Here is a 27,892-nt window from a genome sequence, read left to right as displayed (position 1 = left end):
GCTTTGGAGACGGAAATTACTGAAGTGCTTCACTTCCTGTGGGGGTATATGTACCGGTGCTGACGTCAAATCCGTCTCCAACTGCTAGCACGAGCACACTATACCCACTTGTTCTGAGTCCATCTGGCTACACGCTAGGAAATTTGCATTTACCAGTTCTATTTCACTCTGATTTTATAGACCTCTATCATAACCCCCCTCAGCCGTCTTTCCTCCAAGCAGAACAGCCCTAACTTCTTTAGCTTTCTTCATAGGGGAGGAAGATAAGTTTCATCACATGAGGTGGTTGCATGAAGTAACAGTAAAATCTTAACCATCTCCTCCAATCCAATGTCTCTAAAGCATGAGAACTGTGGTTTAGCATTTGTCCTCTGATGTTACTGGGGCTCCATGCTAACACCCACCTAATCTAAATTCCTTAGAGTCAAGACACTTTTCTCACGAAATGATTTACCAATACATCATTATCTAAATCACAAACTCCCAAATCAGAGGATTTATCTCTCCCTTATATAACTAGGCAATATGTATGAAAATGCTATGGCCTTTGCAAGGTGCATAAGCTCTTCCCCTACATTTTGGAATGTATCCTTTATTACAGCCAGATGTACTGTTCCCTTATAAAGTGCCTCAATCATTAATATCTTCTCATACGGATTTGTTAATTGTCCACTTTCCCCCCCTGAACTCAGATAAGCCTGAAATGCACTCGTAGATCAGCTTTTTCTTATGTAGCTTCCTACTTGTGGAATACTCTTGCTTTATCAATTTGAACTGAGAAAAATTATTTGAAATTCCAGAAAATCTTGAAAGCTTGGTTATTTAAACAAGTGAAAAACGAAGACTAAATGTTAAGCTGCTTTATTTTGATCTTAATTTAATTATTGTTTTAATCTGGATTTTACTTATGTTTTGCCTATGCGTAAGATTTAGTTATGCATGTCTTATTTGCTGGAATTTTTATTTTTAATACATGCCTCACGCTAAGGAGGAAAATTTCAAAAGGAATTGCCCACGTAAAACTGATTATGTGTAAATGTATTTTATGGATGTCAATGGGCTTTGGACAATTGCTACAATATACTATTGAATTGTTAACAAGCTTTACCCGCATAAAGTGCACTTAACGTGAGTAAATGTCTTTTGAAAATTACGATAGTATGCTACGTTTACATGCGGAACTCCTTTGAAAATTACCTCCCCTTCATATTGTAAACCACTCTATTTTTTTTGAAGCATGGTATATCAAGTAAATATGTAATAATAACAGCATTCAAATGAACTATAAGAAGTCCCTAAATTCAGTCCTTCAGGTCCTCAGGTTTTCAGGATTTGCACAATGTATTCCCAAGTTCATGCCTTTGGGGATAATTTTCAAAAGGACTTGTGCATGTAAAAGTATTATGTATGGTAGCAATATTCAAAAGCCCACTTATGCACGTAAAACCGAGTTTTAAAGCACATAAATCTTTTTGAAAAATCACCCCTTCTCTTAACAGAGTACCCAGCAGGAGGAGTTTTCTCTTATGGTATCTTTTGACAATGCCTATTGGCCTCCTCCTTTCGGGTTTGATTTTCAAAAGCATTTGCGTGTGTAAAGCTTGGATTTACATGCATAAATGGGCTGAATATTGCCTGGGGATTTGTGCATGTAAAAATATACACATATGGGGCGGATTTTAAAAGGGTTACATGCGTAATATACGCGCGTAACCCTTTTAAACCCCTCCTGCGCGCGCCGAGCCTATTTTGCATAGGCTCAGTGATGCGCACAAGACCTGGGACGCGCGTATCTCCCGGGGCTTGAAAAAAGGGGTGGGGCGGGGCAGTCCGGGGCAGGGGCGTGGCCAGAGGCCTCCGACGGCCTGCTAGGCCGGGGGATCGCGCACCAGCACTTGGCCGGTGTGCGCAATCTACGCCTGCCCAGAGGCAGGCACAACTTAAATAATAAAGGTAGGGGGGATTTAGGTAGGGCTGAGGGGCGGATTAGATGGGGAAGGGAGGGAAAGGTGGGGGAAGGTGGGGGGGTGAAAGGAAAGTTCCCTCCAAGGCCGCTCCGATTTCAGAGCGGCCTCGGAGGGAACAGAGAAAGCCATCGGGGTTCCCCTAGGGCTTGGCGCGCGCAAGGTGCACAAGTGTGCACCCCCTTGCGCGCGCCGACCCCGGATTTTATCACATTTGCGCGGCTGCGCACACGCATGTTATAAAATCGGGAATAGATTTGTGTGCGCCGGGTTGTGCACACAAATCTACGCCCGCGCATAGGTTCGAAAATCTGGCCCATAATGCACAGCGTGTATTTTTATGCACACAAGAAATATTCCCAATTCTTCTTGTATATGCTTATTAAAACTGGCTTTAAGCCTTCAAGAAAACCTAGATTAGCACTTGCCATAGACCAACCTTAGCCCTGATTTTCTTAAACTCCATTTCTGTTTTGGAATTTCAGTAGGAAAAAAATAACAAGTTTCAGTATACAGGTGGGCTTGTATTTAAGAAAACCTAGACCACATCATCTTGTCAATTTTGACATGTGTCAGGAGCAAATGCAAAGAATACCATGTAACAACGAAATGCCTTCAAAACCAAGGTACCTCTAAGCCAGTGTGGGCCCTGGTTATCCTGAGGGAATTTTCTGGAATTAAACTGCTGATTTTTATTGATTTGAATCAGTGTACACACATTTAGTCTAAAATGGTGATGAGTTTGTTTTTCATTCAGAAAAAGAAAGGAACAAACATATATAAACTAAGAAATTAAGAGAAAAAAAAAGAAAAAAATGAAACCAGTTAAAGTAATTTCATGAGGGAAATATGGATGCAGAAAACTGCAAAACCAGGTACAACGAGAGAGAGATTAGAAGGTTTAAATTTTTATTGAAACCTTCAAAATCACAGTGAGGTGTGCAAAAGCAGACATGAGACAGAGAAAAGATGCTTGAGCCAAACTTCCTATAGGGCCCCTTTGAGATCTGGAGATCTATTGCCCAGGTAAGTTTGAAACGAGCACATTTTTGGAACGCCTTTTTGTTTCATAATTCTGTAACCCACTATTTAATGAAAGTGAGCCAACACCACATCACAGTTTGACGGTTTTTGTTTACTAACACCCCCCCCCCTCCAGCCCCAAACCACAACGCACATAAAACATACCAAGTCCTGCGTAGCAAGGTACATTAGCAGAGCACTGGAGGAAAAGGTCCTGAACTTGAACATGACCGTAGAAATATTAGGATTCCAGCGGGTTGGGCGACTGACCAAGGCATAGCCCTCGCCATCAAAATGAACGGTACCCTCGCTATCTGTGACCTGCGGGCTAGAACCAGAAGAGAAGTCAGAACAGAATTTGGCTATTTCTCTTACCTGCATGGATTTGAGCTGGGAGAGATGGGAAAGCATATGGAAATCTGGCACACTCTGTCTTTCTCCTGTGCATTTGTCATATATGTGATATATATACATGCATATATGTGCATAAAAAAAAAGAGGTGGTCTAGTGGCATTTCAGGGCCAAAGGTTATGAGCATAAATTGCTATTTTAAAAGACACATGCATACATTTGCACCTGCTAATTATCCGGCATAAGTGATAGTAAAAGTGTTTCTTGTATAGTACTGACTCGGGGGGAGGTCTGGGTGAACTGGGGGGGGGGGGGGTGAATTTAGGCTGAGGGACCAGGAGGGTTTCGATGACCTGGCGAAGGTCTCAGCGAACTAGGGAATTAATTGGTAAACTGGCTAATTTCATTTCTGTATGCATGTTTTAAAATTGTCCAACTTATGCGAGTAAACTGGGGACTAACGCAAATAAGTCCTACTTTACTTGCACATGTAAAATATATATGCACATAGTTTTTAAATAGATAGGAAACGTACTCCCGTTCACTGCATTGATATACATAGTTTCAATGCACTGCATGTATTCGTGCGTAAGCCTGCATACGTGTGGGTAGTTGTGCATCTTTTATAATGCGCGTGGGTTATAAAATAGCATCATAAATGTGTGCACGTATATGCCGCTACGTGCAGTTCTTTGAAGGTTATACCACCTGTGTATCTTTTTACTTTCATTGAATGGGGGTGTTCTCGGGGCAAGGAAAGGGATAGTTTTGCATTTTCAAAACTAGATGTGTTATTTTGAAGGGGGAAAAGTACCTGTAGAAAAAGCAGGCATGCTTTCCTAAGTGCAATTTTCAAAGGAAAAGTCAATTTGGCGGATTTTAAAAGCCCTACACAAGAGAAAGCCGGAAGATATGCACGTCTCTTGGGCCAGCGCATACCGCATGGATTTTAAGAAGCGCCCGAGTATACATGTATCTTCTGGAACATGCACAAATCATAAAGTTCAAAAAAGGGCAGAGCGTGGGCATGGTCTGGTTGGGGCATGGGCATGGTCTGGGCAGAGTGTGGGTGTATCGGGGGAAGGCCAAGAGATGTCCATGTAAATACTTTACGTGCACAAGCACGCACCGGGGGTCCCCACCGCGTAACTTTACTTCTGCTATTGCTGGCATGTAAGTCAAAAAAAATAAAAAAATTAGGACTAGTCAGTGAGGTTTTAATGGTTGGGTCTAACAGGGGAAAAGGGACCCTTTAAAACTAGGGGGGTTAGGAAGTCCTATCCCTACAGTGGGTGAACTGGCAATGAACTGGTAAAATTCCCCTCACTTACGTGGTAAACGTGGCATTTGCACGCACATGCACGCATCTATATAAAACTGAGCACACATGTACACGTGTACAGCCGATTTTATAACATATGCCCATACGAGAGTGCATGTTAAAAAATGGCTGCGTCCATTGGCGTGAGCCGGCATACGTGCGCACATGTGCATCTTAAAATTCACCTTTATGAGTATTCCCTTTGAGAACTGATGCAAAATCCACAGAGAAAAGTATCCATCAATTTTGCGGTGCCCCCAGACATTTGAAAATTGCCCTGTTGCTGATCACAAGAGACACCTCTCACCAACCAAATATTTATTTGTGGCCAACTAAGACACCCAGCATTGTTTCTTTTTTTTTTTTTTTCCATTGTCTGATACATATTTTCATTTCAGTGTTTAATAAACAATCTGTCTAAAATGAAATGGAACTGAATGATAAATATAATTAATTGCACTCTGTTATCATAAGATTAGCAATAATTCTTAGGCAGCCGCACGAGAAAGACAAGAACTGCAGTGGAAAGGAATTGCTTTTTATCTCTTTCTGTGACAAGATATATAACTTAAAACTAGGGTGACATAAATAAAATCTAATTTCATTTAGGCTGGCTGTGTTCATGAACAGCTAATCTAGCACGCAAATGTTAATATAAGTCATCTTAGACTTTATCATTAGATCATTTAGCTAGAAATCTCGCAAATCATTAACTTTCCTATGGTATTTACTTTGAACATTAAAATGAAACCACTGAGAGCAGCAATAATGGAAAAGAGAACGTTTGGAAACGTTGAATTTTGATATCGCAGTGTTATTGTCCTGCATTTTTTTTTTTTGGCTTGGAAGGTATAAGAATTCAAGAAAACATGGGGAAATATTAATTTATCAGCATTTTTATTCACACTGCAAGGAAGATAATTCAAGCCTAATAGGGGATGTTTGGCTCTGCCTTTGGTGAGATTTCTTCCTGTGCATCTTTTTTTTTCAAATCTTTAGAGTTTTCCATAAGAAAGGCTGAAAGCACTGCATGTTCAAACGCTGTTATTAACCAAGGAGGTAATTTTCAAAAGGATTTACGCATATAAATGTAGCATGTATCGTAGCAAGTTTCAAAACCCCATTTACGCGCGTAAAGTCCATTCACGTACGTAAATCTCCTAGTTTTACGCATGTAAATGCTTTTGAAAATTAACTCCTTAGAGTTCCCAAGACAGTTTTTTTTTCTGTACATACATTTATTCTATATAATGATAAAAGGGACAGATATCAAAAGTCTGTGGGCCTGATTTATACACAAACACAGAACACGACAGGAGATAAAGACCATATGGCCTATCCAGTCTGCCCATTAGGGATGTGCATTTGTTTGAAACAAATGTGAGAAACTGGATGAATAAGCCCATTTTTGTTTAGTTTCAAATGACCTGGAAAAATTTCTTATATTTATTGTTTTTAGCAAATAGTGCACACTATGAACCATTAATTAGTTAGCTATTAGCTATTTGCTAATTGTGTGCACTATTTGCCGAAAATGAACAAACACAAATTCCCCCAAAACAACAACAAAAAAATCAGAACATGAATAAATGAACCAAAAATGAAAAAAAAAAAATGTTGCCTGTACATCCCTACTGCTCACTTGCATCTCTTATTTAGCTTCTTAAGAGTCACCTCTCCCTTAGAGATCCTCTGTGCATATCCCATGTTATACTGAATTCTGAGACTATCCATCTCTCCGTCACCTCCACAAGGAGGCTGTTCCATGCAACCACCCACCACCCTTTCTGAAAAGAAACATTTCCTTAGATTGCTCCAAAGTCTTTTACTAAAGACACAGATTGGGAGCAGTCTCAGTGAAGCAGGACCTGCATGTTATATACCAACCTGACGGTGCATCCTTTGCAGTCCCCCTCCTTGTCTCTGTAATTCCATAGTCCTATTGGTTTGCTGTCCAGGAACGTCTCGCCCATACAGCCAGAGAATGTGGTGGTCTTAACAGCATCTGATTTCTGTGCAAATTAGATGAAGCCACAAACCTTGTCAAAGCTTGATTTGAAGAATCAGTTTCTTTTAGGAATCTTTTTTGATCATATGTCTGCTATACATCAAAACAGTAATCAGGTTATGGGAGAAAAAAACCCGGCATTTATTTTTCTATCATGGAAAATTATAAAAGTCAACCTGTGCCACGCTGTTTTCTTACACTGAATTATTTAGTTGGAATGGAACTGGAAACAAGTCTCAGGCACACATTTTTAAAACAAATCTAATTTGGAGCTGTTTCTCTTCTACATTGAAGGAGACAGCACAACCACCTCATCACATTATCCATACAACTCCCTGCTTCTCCTACTTATATCTCTTTCTCACAATCACCTTCAGAAGTATATGCTATTGAGATCTATTCTATACACGTGCACTTACTTTCCTGCACTCGCACTCATTCTCAGGAATCTGTAGAACCTCTTCCAATATGCTTTAAATATAGGGTCAGCTCCTTGAATGTTTACCACTTATTTACCACAGTAGTCAGTCAACTTGACTTTATTTTCTTGTTTGTTTAAAAAAAAGAACACCTAGATATATTTATGCAACTATTTTATTACTTCAGCTATGAACAGGAACAGTCCGTGGACGGCCAAATATAACACTGACTCTGTCGATAATACTCCTCATCGCTCCACATTAAGACTGCACAGGTATGCCTGATCGGGCATGTGCCCAGTCAGCAGGAGTCAGCAAACCCAATCATCTTACTTTAATAGTGATTAGACTTACTATAGCATTGACGGTTCTTTGCATATTTGTCTGGGCCTGCATAGATAATGAGTGATCAATACTAGACATCTGTACCAGGGGCCCAAAGCTGCCTTAGCACAGTAGCCAGCGTGTCAGTAGCCAGCGTGTCAGTCTTATAATCTGGAGTTCTAGAGTCAATTCTTTGAGAAGGCAGAGATCAACTTCATCTCCCCCAGCACTTGCATGTCAGCTTTCCCCAAGTGTAATCCTTTTCTCTTCCTTTAGCTGGCTAATTATGACATCCAGGCCCTCATCACCTTCGGAGATTCCCACCCCGGCAGATAGCACATGTGATCATTGACCTTGTATAGCATGCACATCTTAGGTCCCAAGGCACTGACAATCTTCTGAAATCACTGTCAGTTTTTGGTCCATAAGTATTTATCATATCTGGGACATCGTTATTTCAGGTGCCCATACGATTTTTGTTTGCAGTGCCATATAGTTGATCGGCTACATTGCTTATCACACCTTCCAAAGAGATTGTTGTATTCTCTTGGGTTGCAGTGTTTTGCAGGTATTCCTATGGATGAGGACAGTGAAGTGCTAGCCTGTCAGGTATCTCTGCTGATAGCATTCTATCGTTTCAAGACCGTACATTTAATATACCGCTATAGGCGTATTTTGGAATGGGCTCCAGATGTTTGTCCATAAGCTGTTATCTCAGCTAATTATGGTTAAATTCAAGGCAGCACAGTGTGCAGAGTTTTTCAACAAGGCAACATCATAGTTTGTGCTATATTGGTACTATCTTGCGATTAACTTTCTTTTGGGTACAGGAACTTTAGTGTTATTTGTACCCATCCTTGGACTAGTCTATAATCCAGGTAGGCAAAACTTTAGAGGAAGCTGGCAAGGGACTCGGCAGTGTCGTGGAGATGTCACCATCTCTGCTTCCAGCGTGCATTTCAATCTCCCTGTGTTTGCTGATATGGTCATAATTTATTTTGGGAGATCCAGTTGCTCTTGCAACCTTGCACTACATATAATAGCTATCAATTCTTATTGCAAGGCTCCAGACCCAGCCCAATACGATTTGGCAGAGGTATTTGTGTGCTTCACTTAATCTAGGCATCTCACACTGCATTACCAGAATAGATTTTGTTCCCGATTAAGGTGCCTTAGGCCGGGGTGGCAGAAAAAATTACTAAAGAGGTTCTGTCTATGTCGGTGGTCTTCTGTTCGGTTGCTTACAACCAAGAAAGTAGCAGAAGTTCTTTTTCAGTGGGTACTGATCCCCGGTGCAATGCCTCTACTAACTACCCTGTCCTATTTGGTTCATGCCTTGCTGTGTACCTTGGGATGCTAGTCTCAAATATGACTCTCACCCATATTCAGTCCTAGGAGTGATTTCATAGGGTACCTGGGGGAGGAGGGGAAAGCCTTTGAAATCCTGAAGAAGCAATACAGGAACACGGCAGCCATTTCAACATACCTCTGGCCATCTGCTGAGGATGGTAAAAGCTTGTCTCATGTGGCTTCTGCACTCAGGGATGTAGTGGTGCTAGCGCATAATCTATGGATTTGTCACTTTCAACATGTGAGTACAGTTATTGTATATCTCATTGGCTATGTATCCTCATTCCTGAATCTGTGCTGTTGATGGGGGTTCTATTTTGCAGACAGTCCGGCACATGTTTGCTTTCCCCTTATGGGCTGTGTTCTATTCATCTATGTTTGGGAAATGGATGGGTGGAACAACCCCCCATGATCCCCTTCTATTATTATTACTGCTTACTGCACACCTGGCATAATATCCCATGCGGGCTTTATGGAATGGGGGTTTTGACAGGCCCCTGACTGTATATGGCATGTGTTTCAATTTCTTGACGCATAGGTTAGTGCCAACCTGCGATATCTTCCTTTAATTTTTGCAGTAGGTTTACAGCATCACTTGTGGCTTAGCAAGATGAACAGGCGCAGTCTCATCTGTGGGTGCCAACCTGCAATATCCCCTTCTTGGAGTGCAAAACAAGCCATGCTATTGGGAGTAACAAGCAGTATTGGTGGTATGATCATGGCATATTTTAGTGAACAAGAGTCAGATTGGGGCATTGGGGCTGGAAAGTCCTTATGGCTTGTAAACAGCATTGAAGTTATTAGAATATGGCCGCAGCTAGGTTGGTGGGGAGCCCACAGCAAGCAAGGTATCACTACCATGGGGCTTGTGGCGGGGTTGACCATGCCCTAAGAGTGCACAGCAAATGCTATTTTAAGGTTGTCTGAGAACATCAAGCGGGTACTCCTGCTGCTATGTTATGCATGGCATGTGCGATGTGAAAGCTGGTCAGGCAGTGAATACCAAGCGGGTATCTCCTGACACTGTGTTACATGGGTGGACTAGTTGCCTATCAAATCTTCAGCTTTGACGACTGGGATTGGCCTATTCACTCCTCCCCCCCCCCCCCCCCCCCCAGTACTTCTGCTGCATCCTGAACAAATGACTCCTGCTCTTGCTATGGATCAGGACAACTTTGGAGAGGCAAGGCTTTGACGGCCCTGTGTTCCCAGCATTAGAATATTGCATTACCATGATATGTAATAAGCCTTAATGAACTGCAACTTAGGTGAGGGCATGATCACCATATAAAGATTGCATAATGGTCTAGGATTTAATTAATGTTTGAATTTTATATTGTAATTTGATCTATGCTGTGGCCATATTCATCCAATCAAGATCTTCATTTACGAATTATATTGTGCCAGAGAGCTTCCCTCACTGTGAAATTAACTGAAATTGGGGGGTGAGGGAAGGAAGGAGATTGGGGTTAGAGATATCATATGGGATTGAAAGGAGGAACTGAGTACGCACCTGACAAGGTTGAGTGCAGATTTTGAGTTGCACAATAAACATATATTAATCACAGTTTTGCTGTTTTGATACCAATCTTCCAAAGCACCTAATACCCTTGAAATAAGACAGCTGTGACCCAATGAGCGAAATGGGAACCTGTACTTGTACTCCTGCTGAGAACTGGCATGAAAAGGACAATTTGAATCAGTCCTATTTTATTAACCTTCCTTTCTTAAGCATTTTTAGTGACAAAATTCGTAGACATGCCAGAATGCTTTAGGGAAGGGTGATTTAAAAAGCAGCTAGGACTCCTGTCTTTCATTTTCCACGATATATTTTTTAAATACATCCCAAAAGGCCTCCTGCTCAATAAACTGTTCTCATAAGAATTCACCGAGTCTGATGAAGGGTTGGTATAGAACTGAAAGGTGCATAGACATATGAAATGTATTTGATTATCAAAAAAGACACTATGAAGGTGATTTCGTAACTGCTCACATTGGAGGAAAGTCTGTGGGTAGTAGCAGATTCTATGCCAGTTTTCAAAGAGAAAGGATGCACGTAATATTTCTCTGGATATCACCCCACCAAAACCACCTGCCCATCATTTTTGCCGGGGAATATTACACACATACTTTTGAAAATGCAAAAGTATGCATATAAGTACAAATCCCTCCCCCAGCCCAGGAATGCTTCTGTTAATGCAGGTACACTTTCACAGGCCATATGCAGGCAAAGCACTGGTTTACCCACAGAAATACCTCTGAAAATTACTCTCTCTGACGCCATTTAATGACTGTTAGCATATGATTTTAGCACAATCATTATCTGCTGACTTAATGCTCCATGTTCTAAAGGGTGTGCAGCTTTTTGAACATTGGGCATTTAATCAGGGATTTTGTGCAAGATAACGTATGTGCCAACGTGTTTGATCAGCTTAGTGTCATTTTTTTAAATAGATGGGGGTAGACCAGGATGGAGTTGTTCTCTCCTTCTCATCTTTTAATCCATTTTTTGTAACGGGTGGAAAGGAGAGTGGCACCCAATGAAGGAAGACAGTGTGGGCAGAAACGTATATGTATATGTCAGCTCGCGCCATTGAACAGTCGATTTATATCATATGTGCGTATATACGCGCATGGTATAAAATAGGCTGTACGCACATACATGTGTGTACAAATTTATATTGACACGCACATGTGCCCGCAAACACCGCTTCTACCGCATAAGTGGGGTATTTTAGTAGACACGTGTGCCAACGCAATTGCCAGTTTCCCCAGTTCATTCCCAGTTCGCCCAGGTAAAGGACAGGACTTCCTAACCCCCCTAGTTTAAAAGTGTCCCTTTTACCCTGTTAGCCCCACTGACTAGCCTAGTTTTTATTTTATTACTTACACGCCACCCTTAGCAGCAAAGTTACGCGGTGGTAGGGGACCCTGGCATGTGCTTGTGCACATAAATACTTATGCGCTGATTTCATTGATAAATCCTGGAATGCCCATGCTTCGCTCAGACCATGCCCATGCCTTGCTCTTTTTTGTAAAAAAAAAATGTTTGTGCACGTACTTGGGCGTCTTTTAAAATCCGCATGGTATGCACTGGCCCGACTTCTGTGTATATCTCCCAGCTTTGGTGTGCACCGGGCTTTTAAAATTCACCCATAACTCTCTTAGAAGGATTTGAGTGTTGACTACTGTGAGTCTAGACAGGATTTTTCTCTGCATGCAGCTGATAGCTGTCTGGCATCAGCTGGCTGTTATCTCTCTCTCCTGGCCTTGCTTGCTTTCTGACTCCAGGTTTCATATGTAAAAAATTAAAAGGTGAATTTCAAAAGCCTGGCACGCATGTTAATTAGGGGATATGCAAATAAGTTGTGCTCACGCGTGCCAAGTGGATTTTAAAAGCTGTGAAATCTACGCATATCCCCTGCAGTGTGCACATTTAGAAAGTTTCCAAAAAGGGACGGAGCATGGGCATGATCTGGGTGGGGCATGAACCAGAGACGTGACCAGCGCGTGCTGAGGCCCCTTGCCGCGTAACTTTACTTCTGCTATGGATGACATGTAGGTTAAAAAATAAAGAATAATAGGCAGATCTGCGAGGTTTTAAGGGTTGGGGCTAACTGGGGGAGTAAAGGTTATAAAACCTGGGGGGAGGGTTAGAGGACCTCTCTCTTAACTGGGTGATCTGGGGATGAACTGGTAAAACTGAGAATGGCATCGGCGAGCGCCTCTTTTAAAATTCCCTCATTTAAGCGGTAGAAGTGGGATTTGTGTGCCATTTAAAATCTGGCACACATGTGTGCATGGCCAGCCTATTTTGTAATATGCATCCATGAACATGTGCAAGTTATAAAATAGCCCCGTCCCTGGGCGCAGGCTGACAAGTGCGCACATGTTTGCCCACGCAGCAGTTTGAAAGTTACCATCTAAGACAAATGAAAGCTGCTAGTGAATGGGTGTCATGTTGTATCACCTAGCAGGCAATACAGAAAGTTAAAGTAACAACAACAGAGACAGGACATGGAAATCTGTGAAATATAACAATGAGTCAGAAGGTGTAATCGACCTATAACTTAACATCTCTAACAAAGATTATGGTCCACATCAGGCCTTATATTAGCTGCTGGAGGCTAACACTACAACTTAACTATACTTCCTGAAGTACAGTTAAGCGTTAACATTTGCCAGCAGGTTAATGAAAATAACATTGCTTAATGTGATTTGTGAAATGTTATTTTAATATTAATGAGCTGCTTAGCATGAATTTGAATGTAATGCAGTTTATTTACCTTTTTTGCATTACTCCACCTTAACATTAATATGGACTAATGTACTAAAGTATGTTAAACGCAACATTAACATACAATACACACACGTTTATACTTATTTATTGTGCATTAATACTTGCATTAGTGTTATGACACTTTACTATATTTTAAATATTTTTATAGATTTTTTCTTTTTCTTAATAATGTTTCCATGAAATATATACGGTAGAAAAGCTATTATTTTATATTTGCATATAAAAGTTCCCAAAGGATTCATAAATTCTGGACCATTAACACGGGTTACAATTTGTGCTTCTATGACTCACAGGGTGGAATGAAAAAGATCTAGAATAAATCAAAGATCAGAAGTCATGAGGTTTATGCATTCTATAGCCTGGATGGGCTCATGTCTACTGAAAAACCCTTCTGCAAATAAGTTCTCACATCGCTCCTGTTCACACTGAAAATTAATCTACAGATATGACAATATATCCTGCAAGTGGATATTTAAGAATATTTTAAAGACATGGATTCAATCTGTATGTGTGTTAAGGGGGAGAAGGTCTCACATGTTGCATATGATTAACTAAAAGCTCTTCTGGAGCATGGTGGCTGTATTGCTTTATGCACTTTTCCCAAAGAGTAGCACTTAGACTGCAATGAACAAAAACCGCATGCAGGGAGCTAAGTTTTAGCACAAAGAGGTGTCTTTGCATTGCCTGCAACTCCTACTGAGCACATGGATGTTAATCATAGGCAGGTATATCAGCAAGTATGGCCTCAGGAAAGATCTTTGAATAAATAGTCCACTCATTGTGCTGCTGAATATAGACCTCTAATTGTCTTTCTCAGTATTGCGTACTAGATGTCATCAATCTCACCCAATTTTCCTTTCTTGCTGTGTATTTTGTGCATATGTATGGGCTTATGTATTTTTCCTTCTGTGCATAGTTTTTTGCCTGTATGTGCATGTACAGTTATCTGTACATCAAGCCGTGGGAATTTATCCATCAGAAATGAAGTTCTTGGAAAATATATAAAGCTGTTGAAAGGATGAAATGGCAGTAGAACACCCTTTTCATAATGTTTACCTTCAGTTTTCCGGTCAGGCCACCAACAAAGAGCATGGCATTTGAATCCACATCAAGAATAGTGTAGCCTGGCAGTGAGATTTCACTGTAAGTACTTGGAATGATGCTCGCTTTGGGACCTTCCATAGCTCGGACTGAAACAGTGCCATTTCTTCCAGACCTTCACAAGAAGAACAGACTGCTGGTTAGACCTCAGAACTGGAATAATCAGTTAGAAGAGTAGAAGCAATAACAGCACAAAAAAATGTTATGAGATCAATATTCAATGGCATTTATCCAGATAATTCAAAAAATTGGAGAAATGCTGACTTTTGAATATCGGCTCCATTTATCCAGATAAATAGTATTTTGGGAGTGATCCTAGGTGGAGCTGAGTTAGCCAAATAGCTTATTTAGGCCTGGATTTTCCATTCTCGCAGAGAATGGTGAATCCCGGCGGTAACGGGGGGCGGGGGAGCGAAGGGGGGGGGGGGGGGCGGGCCTGCGAAAGCTGGCAGCAATTGTACCACCACGGTGTTATCGCTGCCGGCTTTCGCACCCAATAGCCCCACCGTGAAAGGTGGGGCTATTGGATGCACTACTGGCGGCGATAACGTGGCTTACCTTATCGCCGCCAGCGAAGATATCGCCGCATCCGCCTCCTTGCCGCCCCGACTCCTCCTCTCCCCACCCCGACTCTGCCCCAACTCCATCCCCCGCTTGCTATCGCATGCAATACAGATAGAAAATAGCCCCCTTAGTCAGCTCCAATATTTGGAGTTAGCCGAATAAGGGCCTAATTTACTAAGACTTTTCTCCCATTCTGTCTCTATGGGAAAAATGCTTAGTAAATGAGGTCCTAAGTTATTTGGCTATCCAGATGTAGTCATGAACAAAGTTACCTGTGTAACCTCTGATTTTACCCACATTACTCCTGCCTATGCCTTTGAAAGTCTACCCCATAAAGCAAAGAGGAAAGCTTATGAAATATTCAAAAGAAAACTGCATGACAATAGTTAATGTGACTACGTTATGTTTCCAATGGAGATGACTTAGAGGGCAATTTTCAAAAGGGAGAATTAGGTGGGAAGATGCTCTCTTTGAAAACTGGCCTACACAGACAGGTGGATATGGGGTCAATTTACTAAAGGGCTGTGCATAATAATGCAAGTTATTTATCGCGGCTTCCTTTCTAGTGAGGCCTATTCACTAATAGCACGTGATAATGCATGTTGCAGTGCACTGCACCTTGGTAAACAGATGTAAAAGGAAAAGAACACATCTGAAGAGAAATGGATTTATCTACAGTACGTTTAAATGACAAAATACAGGAAAGTAAGAAGGGAAAATATCTATTAAACAGGCCATGGACACAACAGTTAGAAGAAAATACGAGAAGAACAAGAAATAATGAAAGCATTATTAATGATTTCCATTTTCTCAAATAAAACTGAAATAATTACAAAAACAGCAAAATTATATTTCATGATAGTGGTGTGCACAGGAAAAATGCTATTCATTTTGTTTTACTTATTTATGGTTTTTTTTATTATGTTTAATTTCATTTTGTTTCATTCCTTTCACATGTAAAAAGAGTTTTTATGTGTATAAATACAATTTCGAATGTATAAAAATATTTATGTGTATAAAGTAATGAAACAAAATGAATGTACATCTCTATTTTAAGAATGTTTTGTGTCCAGGGTCGACACACAATGCTTGATTTCTTGCTTCATCTAGGATTGCCACCTTGCCCAGGTGAGCTCTAAGAGGCTTATTTATTTATCTTTTTCTTTTTTTTTTTAAGTTTCTAGGCTGATTATCAAGAAATCTAAACGGCTTACATTTTTTCAGTTCTGGTGTTTGCCATTGTATCTATGAACATGCAGTTCTATCTTTCCTGGAGAAATTGGTATAAGAAGTCCCTAGATACACTGAGGCAAAACCAGAAATGGATTGGTCTCTCAAGGTTGATCTGGATCAGGTGGCAAACCTAGTTACAGTATGTGGTAAGGATGACTGCATTGCAGTAGGCACCCAAGAAGCAGCGATAGCAGGAGAATAAGGACAAACTTGATGTACATCATTTTCCACCTTTGTTTGAGTATAGCATTAGTTTCAGTGTATTAAGACGCTCTTGGCCTGAATGTCTTCTGCAAACCTTATAACCCAAGTTGCATATTTTAGAAAAGGGGTTCTTGGGTTGAATAGCCCTAGAATTCCTTTCTGAATTACTAGATAGGTCTAGCAAGTTGAAAACCAGAATTAATCAACAACTATGTTTGTCTGGAATGTTGCAGTACTATAAAAACTAAGAGGTTGCTATTCAAAGTTTAGTTTAATTTAATATTTGTGTAACCCCATCCCTGGGTGCAGACTGCATACTAATGTGACCATAAAAGATTTAAATATTTCTTTGGGGTTGGAACCACTCTGGGCTAGCTAGTACTCAGTGTCTTAGCACTAGGATCTGGAGGTAAGTCTGGAGACTTTGGATACAGTGTCCAAACAAAAAAATTCTTTACTGATGATGCTTCTTTCAGGAGAAAGCTGTTTATAAACCTTCAAAAAGGGGTTCCAGCCACTCCAGCACCCTCAAAGGAAGGAGCTGCTCTGAATGTGATCCTCCTCTCATTATTCCATGCTATCTCTAGCTCAAAGAGATCACCCAGGGTACTACTGGTAGGGTGCCTGGAGGGACCATTACATTTGTTTAACTGCCATTCTGAAAACCAATAAAAGCAGTGAACATTAAAAATACTTTTTGAGTTACCAAATTAAAACTGAGATTTTAAAAATGTCCCTTCTTCCCAGCTAAATTTTGTTCAGGTAACTCATTACCTGGATGACATTTAGCCAGATAAGAAGAGGCACTGATGGGAGTGTTCTGGGTCATGCTTAAATTTTAGCCAGTGAGAGCTGCCCAGTTAGTTAGCTGGGTACCCCTGGATGGAAAAATAACTGTTCTAAAGTTACCTGATAACTTTAGCTGAGTATATTCAACAGCAGATTATTTAGATACAGTGGTGTGCAGTAACAATTTTAGCAGGGGATTCAGTCTCGTTCCTTCAGCTCTCTCACCCTTCCCACATGCACCGCCTACCTGCCCTCCCTCACCCCCGATCTACAACAGTCTCACGCCCTCAACCCCTCTCTCCTAGAGTCAAAAGACCATGAACCCATAAAGCATTAGGTCTGTTGTAAAATGTAATGGGTGTGGGCCTGGCTCTCAGAAATCCATGAATAAACAATTAGAATATAGTAAACCTCTCATACCAAAAACAGCATTAACTATCAGCACTCAAACTCAACCCTACTAATGAAAAGGCAACACTGCAAATATTATATCAGGCTCAAATATACCTCCTATTCATAAAACAAAACAAGCCAAACTGTCTAAAATACCTGAAAAAAATACATATACCTAAAAATATTGGATAAACGTTTTTAAAAACTATGCAAGTCCCTTCTTCAGATGTCAGATCAGAGACATTCACATCTAAAGATGGGTCCTATATATAACTTACGTATAGTATTTTTGGATAAAACTTAATAGCTCCATTAAAAACTATAACAGCCTACCAAGAATACAATTTACCCCAAGAAACAAATCTGTCATTTCAACCAACACTAACTCCCAGGACTCAACAACAACAACCCTAGTCAGGAAAGAGCAGCACTACAAATAATTACATCAGAACCTAGACTAATACACCTCTTATTGAAAACAGAACAAGTTGGACTGCTATAGACTAACACACAGAAACTATACATTGGCAGAATCCCACACATACAGAAAACAGACAGACCCTTACCAAAGACAAAATAAGAGATCAACAAACAACAAAATAAAGAAATATAAAACATCAATCATAAAAGTAAAACCATACTAATAAAAATAATATTTAAAAACTGATGAATAGAGCATCCAATAATTAGACCCTCATAAAAATGTTTATAAAATTTTCCAAAACACCAATATTTCAAAACAGCAGACATATCAAGTAACATCAAATAAAGAAACTAATGATTTTAAAAGTCTCCTGCTTTTTATATCTGGGAAGTTTCAATTTCCAGCCTGAGATTGTTATGGACTGGGAGAGGAGTCAGCTTCAGCTCTCATTCACAAACACATATACACCCACATTCACACTGACTCTCATCCACCCACTCACCCACACCAGCTGTCACCCATCCACCCAAACACACACACAAGCAGTCATCCACCCACACCCACATACTGGCAATCACACATACACACACACAGGCTCTCACCCACATCTCCCCACACACACGCAGGCTCTCAAATTTCTACCTCCCCCCCCCCACCACCACCACACACAAAGCCTTTTTAACACACACACCAACACAACCTCTCACCCATACATACATACAGAGGATTCACCCACAAACATGCACCCAGGTAATCACCCACACAGGCTCTCAACCTCCCCGCCTCTCCACAGGCTGTCACCCATCCAGAAACAGAATGTCACGTATACACATACCCCCACACAGGCACACAACCACCCATGCTCTCATCCACCTATTCTTCCACATACATATCCTCTCTCACATAGCCTCTCACCTATACATACACAGGATCTCATCCACCCACGAACACATACACCCAGGCTCTCACCCACCCATGTAGTCATACACACACACCCACACACACACACATATACATGCAGTCACACAAAGTTTAACGATCCTCTCAGACCTCAGCAGTCTGTTCCCCAGGTTCCTCCCAGACTCTAGCCCTCTTGCTGCCTAGTCCCTAGCCCTTGTGCTGCCACGCCCCTCTCCCCTCTCCCTTCTCACACCCATCCCCAGCAGTCTTGCTCCCCACTCCCTCTGTGTTAAGGTTAGTCAGAGTCTGAAAGTGTATGGGAGGCCTCCCATACTCTTAAACTCTCATGGACTTTAACACACAAATACTGACGCTGGTACTATTTTCTTCAACCTGTCCCTGGCTGATTTTTTGCTGTGCTGCTTTGCAACTTATGCAAACTGTGCAGTTTCATATGGGAATGTAGTCAGCTGAGTCCAGCCACTTATATCCTCCTCCTCTTCTTATCCTACCTGGCTACCTCTGAGACATTCAGCTGACCAGCTCTCCAATCTGCAAAAGGCCAATGGCACAACTTCACTGCTTCAGCCAGCAGCTCCCAGCCATCCTGCACTTGCACTCTGACTCTGCTTTTCACACAAGGTAAAAGGCGGGACCCTGTTTCGAGCTGATTCTGCCCTGTCCTGTGCTGCTCTGCATCATATGCAAACGGTGCAATAATACTGGCCTAACCTTCATCTGTTGTTGATTGGCTCCATCGCCGTGACCATGGGAATCCCTTCCTGTAGCTCAGACTAGTACGTGCCTTCTTATTGGCCCAGCGGCCCTGGCCCTTCCCCCTCTGTTGTGCATGTAGGGGCCGAGATGCATGCAGCCTGCCAGCAGCCACAGGCTGCTGTTCCTATAGGCCATAGCTCGCCCTACAGCCTCCACACAGACAAGTGGCTGCACAACTGAAAAACAAATAAGGGTCAAGGGCTGGGGATTCACTGAATCCCTTGAAGGCTCTGACGGCATGCCACTGTTTAGATAAATGCTGCAGAATATCTGGGTTTCCTGGATCACTTTCCAGCTCATTAACCCTTTGGTTATCTGTATCTCTAGAAGTTCTACAGAAAAGCAGGTGCTCCCATAGCTAGATCTGTTTGGCAGGCTACATGCTCCTACTGCTGTCTAAATTGATCTGGTGGGTTGGGGGTGCTGATATACCATCAAGAAAGGCCAAAGGAACTTAAAAGGCCAGCTGGAGTGGAGGAGTAGTTTAGTGGGTAGAACAGCAGGCTGAGACTGAGGCAAGCCAGGGTTCAAATTCCGCTGCTGCTCTTTGTGACCTTGATCAGGTCAATTCACCCTTTATTGCCTCAGGTATAAACTTACAAGGAAATTTATCACGCTGTGAAAGGGCTATAACACGCATTAAATAGCATATATCATGCCATACAGTATATCGTGCAATATTCTGGCCTGAATCCCACCTCTATTACAATGAACTACTTTCTATGGCATTTGCATGCATGAATTTTGCAAAGCAATTCATGCTTAACTAATCCTATTTAAATAAAATAATGCAGCTGACTTGGAAAATTTTCAGTCACGTTATTGTATCTACACCTTTGCTGGAAATGCTATTCCACCGCAGGAGCACCGAGACTCTAACATGGGTCTCGATGCTCCCGTGGTACCTTGCAGCCCAACATGTCCCCTCTGAAAAGTTTAAAGTCACTGAGGTTCTTACTAGATGCCCCCTGTAACCCTGGCACTGCCATTCGAAGTGGCCCCACAAAAACAGTATAAAAATAGAAAAGCTCTGCCGCCTCCCTGCCCAAACCCCTCTCCAATCAAGTAACCTTCACCGAGTCTGTTAGCTGTCCCTCCACCCCTAAGATCTGACCCCCACTAAACCCCTCTTTCCATATAAAATATAGGCCGGTAGAGCCCCCTAACCCCCCCCCCCCCCAAATTACCTAGTGGGCTAGTGGACTCTACCCCCTCAGATCCCCCTATACCTCCATACCTTTAAAATAATCATTAGTGGCCAACGGGAGGACATAGGGCACACCCTAGACCCAGGCCCTATTGGTGCTATCTTCCTAAATGACACCAACTGGTCTTTGCCCCACCACATGGTGCCATTTTCCACCTGGTGGGGCAAAGGTTGGTCTTTACCATTTGGGAAAATAGTGCCAATCGGGCCAGGGCTAGGGGGCAACCCGGGCCCTCCTATTGGCCACCAATGATTATTTTATAGGTAAGGGGGTATCAGGGGGGAGGTCCAGGGTAGTGGCCTCTAGCCCACCAAGTAATTTTTGGGGATTGGGGACCCTACTGGCCTATACATGGAAAGAGAGGGTTGAGGGTGGAGGGAACAGCTCTTGGGGTGGGGGGCTCAGCTAATGTACCCAGACGGGGGTTGCTTGATTGGGGAAAGTTTTGGTAGGGGGGGGGGCGAGTCTTCATTGCATGGCAGATCTTTTCTATTTTTATACTTTTTTTGTGGGGCCGCCACAAATAGTGGCCCCAGGGTGGGCGGGGGTCCAATAAGACACCCAGCGACTTTTTAAAATCTTTTTTGGGAGGCGGGGTCACGCTGGGCCACATGGCCCTTTAAAGTGATTGCGGCCTCGTGTACTGGGGTCTGCCTTCACATGTTTAAAACGCTCCTACCTCATTCTTTTAGCTTGCTGGCTTTTTCCACGAGACAAAAGAACTCAGTAATACTGCCGCGTTATTTTTTCAGAGAGGGGCAAAATATCATGGTGAAGGAGTTCAATTTCGTGACCCCCCCTGAAGTACGAACGAACAACTGAATATCCTCCGACTAATCATGCCAGCAGTGAAACGCACAGCCATCTTGAACGTACTAATATTTGCAACGCAAATGATACGTAATGCGTAGTGACGCAGTGGCGCACTAACTTTTAGCGTAACGTAACGTAACTCCATTTTGGAATAATACTTTGTATTGTATTAATACGAATGCCGATGTAAAATGTCTAACACGTCAATTAAATGACAAAACAATAGTCTGATCATAAGCTACACCTACTAGAGGACCACGCTAGCTAATGCTTGTTCAGCAATTTGTGAAATGTTTGTTCAGCAAAAACCAGAACGCATGTGTGAAAGATAAGAGTTGTAAAGTGCATAAAAGTTTGCTCCGAAGGGGGCGTGGCATGCAGTTGTACTGAGCCTTTGTCTTAGCTGCATCTTGCTGGCAATAAAAGTCTATCTTTACGGATCAGTTGTCTGGACCTCCTTACTGACTAAAAAGAGACGGTTACATTTGGCGAGCCAGCCAGGAGGTACCGGGGACGCTATTTTAGCCCCCCAGTTGGTCCGGTAGTTTGGTGGCGGAGCGATCCCCCAGACGCACCTGGTGAGTGGCCACCGCTGAGTTCAGCGATCGGGTTTCTGAGGGGACCGTTCCACAGAAATTCTTCTGAGACCTCTGGGCTGGTGATCTGGGAAGAAGGCTTTCGTGACGATCGGAAGAACCCTGCAGGCGAGTATTATGGGAATGATGGGAAAAGTGAAGAATAGCTAAAAGAGTAGCAAATAACCGGTCCATCCGTGAGGGGACCAAGGGGGCTTTGATCACACCCCAAGCGGTGGTTTGGTAGGAATTGCATTCCGAAAGCCACGCGCATAAAAAGAGGAAAAAGAAGTAACGCATATGGTAGTGGGAATAGGTTTCTTGTTGTGTGAAAGAGAGTGAATGGCCTCGCAGTTCTAGACCGGGCGACCGCGTTCTAGTCGGGGCAAGTGTGACCCTTTGTGTCTGACGGATACGGACCCCTTACCTATCCGTCTTCCCTTCCCTCCTTTGTCTGTGAATTCTATCCTAATGGGAGGGGGCTATTCAACTCCACTAAAAGTTATGACGGAACACTATAGTGAAGTGTTCGATAAACGTAAATGTACGAAGCCCGGAATGATTCAGCGATGCACCCATAGGTGGCCCGGTTTGTGTGTAAATTGGCCTCCGGAAGGAACTTTCAATTTCCAAACGGCCACAAGGGTCCTGAAAATAGTTGAGAAAGAAGAGAATCCGGGTTGCCCTGAGGATAAGCCATACATAACTGCTTGGATTGCAGTTATTGAGAATCCTCCGAAGTGGGCAAAGAAGTTAGTGGAGGGAGCCGCCCTCGTAATGGTGGCGCAAGTGAACAAAATGGGAGACCGGAAGTCCCCAAACCGGAAAAGAAAGGGAAGGGCGGCCATCTTGGGAATAAGAGACCATGCGTCATCTGCGGCGGCCATGTTTGTAGTGCAAGGGAATTCATGGACTCAAGAAAAAAAAATTAAACCCCTGCCGCCTGCAGTACTGCCTGACGCAGAAGATCTTCTGCCGCCACCCTATGCCCCTAGCTACCCTCAATCGTATAATGCGCCACCAGATCCCCCAGCTTCCGCCGATGCCCAAGTTGATCATGAAATAATGCCGGTTCCCGAAGTACGGCTTGAAGCGGAAGCGGCGGCGGCAAAAGTTGAAGACGGCGGCGAGTCGTCCGTGTCAGGCGGCACTCGCAGTAAAACCCAAGCCGCAAGTTTGCAACTACCAATTAGAGAAACAACCACCGTAGTTCCCGTGGTCCCTACTGAAGAAAACGAGTATAATACTACGCAAACTATAAAGTTGTTTACTTACATACCTTTCACTTCCAGTGATCTTTTTAACTGGAAACAGCTTGGCCCCTCTTACGCTGATAATCCAGATCAGATGCTAGATTTTTTACGAGGAATTTTTGCAGCCCATAACCCTAACTGGGCTGACATTCGGCATCTCGCCTCCATCCTTTTTACCACTGAAGAACGCCGACAAATACAATTAAACATGGAAGAAGCAGCCCGGCTGGGAGCCGGGTCAGACGGTAATCCAGATGAAGTAGTGAGAGAGCATGCCCCTGTCGCCGATCCCAACTGGGATTTCCAGACGGCTGCAGGGCGAGCCCGCATTGCTGCATATCAAGTCGCCTTTCTCGGAGCTCTAAAGAAAGGAAAACAGAAAGTCATGAATATGGGGAAGATCCACGACGTGGTGCAAGGAAAAGACGAGACTCCCGGAATCTTTTTGGAGAGATTGATGGATGCATATCGGCAATACAGTCCATTCGACCCAGAGGACCCCAAGAGTCAGTCCGTCATAGTGATGAGCTTTGTCGGACAATCCTGTCCCGATATCCGCCGGAAGTTACAGAAATCAGAAGGATTTGAGGGAATGACTATTAGCCATTTAAAAGCCATGGCTGACAGAGTTTATGTAAACCGAGAGCCAGACGGAGACAAGAAGGAAAAGAAAGAAAGTAGAAAGTTAAGAGAAAGTGTTAGTCTGTTAGCCGCAGCGCTGGAAGAAACGAATTTTGGAAACTCGGCCAGGCACTATCAGGGATATCCTGGGCCGAGAGGAAGGGGCAGGTCACCCTCGAGGGGACCGCCCAGAGGACGAGCAAGTAGAGGAGGATCGTTTAGGGGTGGAAGGATGCCGTTGGGAGCCAATCAATGTGCATTCTGTAGACAAGAAGGACACTGGAAGTCTGAATGCCCAGAGTCCCTGCAAATGAAGCAGGAAGGATATACTCCATCCAAACCAAAGGAAGCTGAATGGCAGATGGCTGTAGGAGAAACCTCTGGCGAAGACAGTAGTGAAGCATGACTAGAGAAGGGAATTCTTCCATTTGATCCCTTAGTAGAAATCAAAGTAGGGACTGAGACATTTAAGGGATTGTTAGATACCGGGGCACAAAGATCAGTCATGACTACCGCTATTACCACGCCCACGTCGAAAAATATCTCTATTGTAGGGGCCTCTGGAAAGCCACTTATCGCTCCCTTTCTCCAGAAACGACAGGTTCGAGTGGGAGGACAATTAGTATCCCATCAGTTTCTCTACGTTCCGGGATGCCCAGTTCCCCTCATAGGGAGAGACCTTCTCTGTAAATTAAGAGCCAACTTACAATTTGAATCGACAGGAGAAATAAGAGCATCCTTCGCTGATAACCCAGTCTCTCTCATCTGTCCACTCCAAGAAGAATGGAGATTACATCTCCCCATAGTTGAACATACCACTACGCACCGATATGGAGAAAACACCGTCCTCAACGAAAAGCGCAGACAGCTAATGGACAATATACCTAAAGTATGGGCTGAACAAAACCCAGGAGGAATAGCCATCAACGCTACCCCTATTTGGATCGAGATGAAACAGAATGCACAGGTGATAAATCAATCTCAATACCCCATTCCGTATATGGCCAGACAAGGAATTCAGATACACCTGCAAAGATTGTATGATTTGGGCATTCTCCGGCGAATCTGATCTGCTTGGAACACCCCTTTGTTGCCAGTAAAGAAGCCTGGATCAAATGACTATCGACCAGTACAAGACTTAAGAAAAGTGAATAGTCAAGTAGCAGATCTAGTAGCCCTCGTCCCAAATCCGTACTCAATCCTGGCTCAAGTCTCTCCTGCATCAAAGTGGTACAGTGTCATTGATCTCAAAGATGCCTTCTTCTCCGTCCCGGTGGCGGAGGAATGTCAAAAGATTTTTGCTTTCAAATGGGAAGATGCAGATACTGGAGTAAAGCAGCAGTACACATGGACTCGGTTGCCTCAAGGGTTTAGGCACTCACCTACGCTGTTCGGTGAGCAACTGGCAAAAGACTTAAAGATGTATCAAGTAAAGTATGGGCCAGTCATACAATACGTGGATGACCTTCTGTTGTTTCGAGAGACGTACCTCGAATGTGCGGTATCCACTCTTCAGCTGCTAAAGACGTTGTACTCAAAAGGGTATCGTGCAAGTAAAAAGAAAGCGCAAATCTGTGAATTGGAAGTAGAGTATTTAGGCTTCCAAATACATGGAGGAACCCGTTGTCTGGGAGTTTCTCGCACTAGTTCAATAAGAGGTCAACCTGTACCCACTTGTAAGAAGGAACTCAGGGCGTTTCTTGGAGCTGCAGGATACTGTAGGCTGTGGATTGCTAACTATGCAGTTATTGCCCAACCCCTATACGACAAGCTACGGGGGAAAGAAGCAGAATCTCAACCCTTCCAGTGGGAAGGAAACGAACTGGCAAGCTTACGTCAACTAAAAGAAGCCTTAATTGAACCACCTGCCTTAGGATTGCCAGATGTGATGAAACCATTCCATTTATTCGTCGACGAGAAAAAAGGCATGGCCATCGGGGTATTGACTCAAACCTTAGGCTCATGGGAACGACCTGTTGCATATCTGTCAAAAGGAATGGACAATGTGTCAAAAGGATGGCCGGGATGCCTCCGAAGCATTGCTGCTGCATGTCTACTGATACCCGAAGCTGTTAAGCTAACATTTGGACAAACTTTACAAGTAACAACTCCTCATACTATCCAAGGACTACTAGAAACTCATGGGCCAAAATGGATGACAAATTCACGTCTTGTAAAGTACCAAGCTTTATTATGTGAAACTCCAGAAATTCAAATACAGGACAGTAAAAATCTGAATCCTGCAACTTTACTCCCAACCCCCACTTCAGTTAAACATAAATGTGGGGAAATTATGGCAACAGTACATTCCAGCCGACCCGACTTACGCGACCAACCCTGGCAAGGAGCATGGACTTTATTCACTGATGGAAGCAGCCAGGTTATAAATGGAATCAGGGTCGCTGGGTATGCTGTAGTCTCTGAAGACGACATTGTTGAAGCCGAACCCCTACCCCCAGGGACATCAGCGCAAAAGGCTGAACTAATTGCTCTCACAAGGGCTCTGCAGTTGGCAGAAGGAAAAACTGTAAATATTTATACTGATTCAAAGTACGCTTTCCTTACGATCCAAGTGCATGGAGCTTTATACAAGGAACGAGGATTCCTAACTGCAGAAGGGAAACAAATAGCTAATGCATCGGAGATACATCAATTGCTGGACTCTGTATGGGCACCAAAGAAGGTAGCTGTCATGCATTGTAAAGCCCATACAGGGAGAACAGATCCCATTGCCAAAGGAAACCAATGGGCAGATAAGACTGCGAAAGAAGCAGCACGTGTGCAATCACCACATACTTCAACTCCCACTTGCCCACTCCTACAGTTCAAGAATGAAACCCCCATTTATTCAGCGGAAGAAAATGATTGGGCACAAACTGAACAATTTCATCAGCAGGAAGGGTGGTGGATTGTACAAGAAGATAGGGTGTGGATACCCGACGCACTGGCATGGACTGTTGTCAGAGAAGCCCATAATAAAACTCATCTCGGTCGAGATGCATTAGCAACACTGTTGGCAAAAACTTACTACATTAATAGACTCTTTCAGCTAACTAAACATGCTGTCAATCAATGTGTGACCTGTGCAAGGAACAATCCCAGAAATGGACCTGGTCCAGCCCCTGGACATATACTGCGAGGAACAACTCCGTTTCAAGTTTGTCAAATCGACTTCACCCACATGACTCCTTCAAAAAGATACAAAGCAATGCTGGTAGCTATCTGTACTTATACCGGATGGATCGAAGCCATACCCACGCGAACTGAGACTGCCAAAGAAGTAGTGTCATTGCTTCTCCATAAACTTCTACTACGATACGGATTACCCCGGCAGATTAATTCAGATAATGGACCAGCTTTCACCAGTGAAGTCACGCGACGCCTGAGTCAAATTCTGGGCATCCAATGGCATCTGCACTGCGCCTGGAGACCTCAAAGTAGCGGAGCAGTTGAACGAGCTAACAGGACACTAAAAAATCAGCTCGCTAAATTATGCCAGGAAACAAAAACTAAATGGCCAGACATCCTGCCATTAGCTCTACTACATGTCCGATGCACTCCACGGAAGTCGGGTTTAACACCTTATGAAATGATGTACGCAAGGCCTCCACCTCTTCCATCTTTTCCTGAATCGCTGCAAATACAAGGGGAAATGTCTCTCAGTAACCAACTCAAAGGACTATATAACACAGTTATTGCGATTCAAAATTACACCTGCGACACTGAACCATTAGTCCTGCTAACCCCGATTCATCCATACCAGATCGGGAATTCGGTGTGGATAAAAGACTGGGATGAGTCTGATTCCCTTCAGCCCCGATGGAAAGGGCCGTACACTGTATTGCTAACTACTCCGACAGCTGTCAAAGTTTTTGGATGTCCTTCATGGATTCATTGGACACGTCTCAAACCAGCTTCAGCCAACTGGCAGGTCTCCAGGATTGGAGACCACAAATTAAGATTCACCCAAGGCAGG

At 43.1% G+C, this 27,892-nt stretch overlaps 1 protein-coding gene across 1 annotated transcript in view; it reads right to left on the bottom strand.

The window, feature by feature from the left end:
• Positions 1 to 27,892, bottom strand: part of LAMA2 (laminin subunit alpha 2) — a 1,492,466-nt gene that overhangs the window by 116,564 nt on the left and 1,348,010 nt on the right. The window contains 3 exon segments of the mRNA XM_029596813.1: positions 3,153 to 3,315; positions 6,548 to 6,672; positions 14,118 to 14,277. Of these exon segments, the coding sequence (XP_029452673.1) occupies positions 3,153 to 3,315; positions 6,548 to 6,672; positions 14,118 to 14,277 (448 nt within the window).

This window comes from Rhinatrema bivittatum, chromosome 3, assembly GCF_901001135.1.
Source record: "Rhinatrema bivittatum chromosome 3, aRhiBiv1.1, whole genome shotgun sequence".
NCBI classification, from domain to species: Eukaryota; Metazoa; Chordata; class Amphibia; order Gymnophiona; family Rhinatrematidae; genus Rhinatrema; species Rhinatrema bivittatum.
The sequence above is the reverse complement of the archived record's forward strand: the minus strand, read 5'-3'. Positions and strand labels throughout refer to the sequence as shown.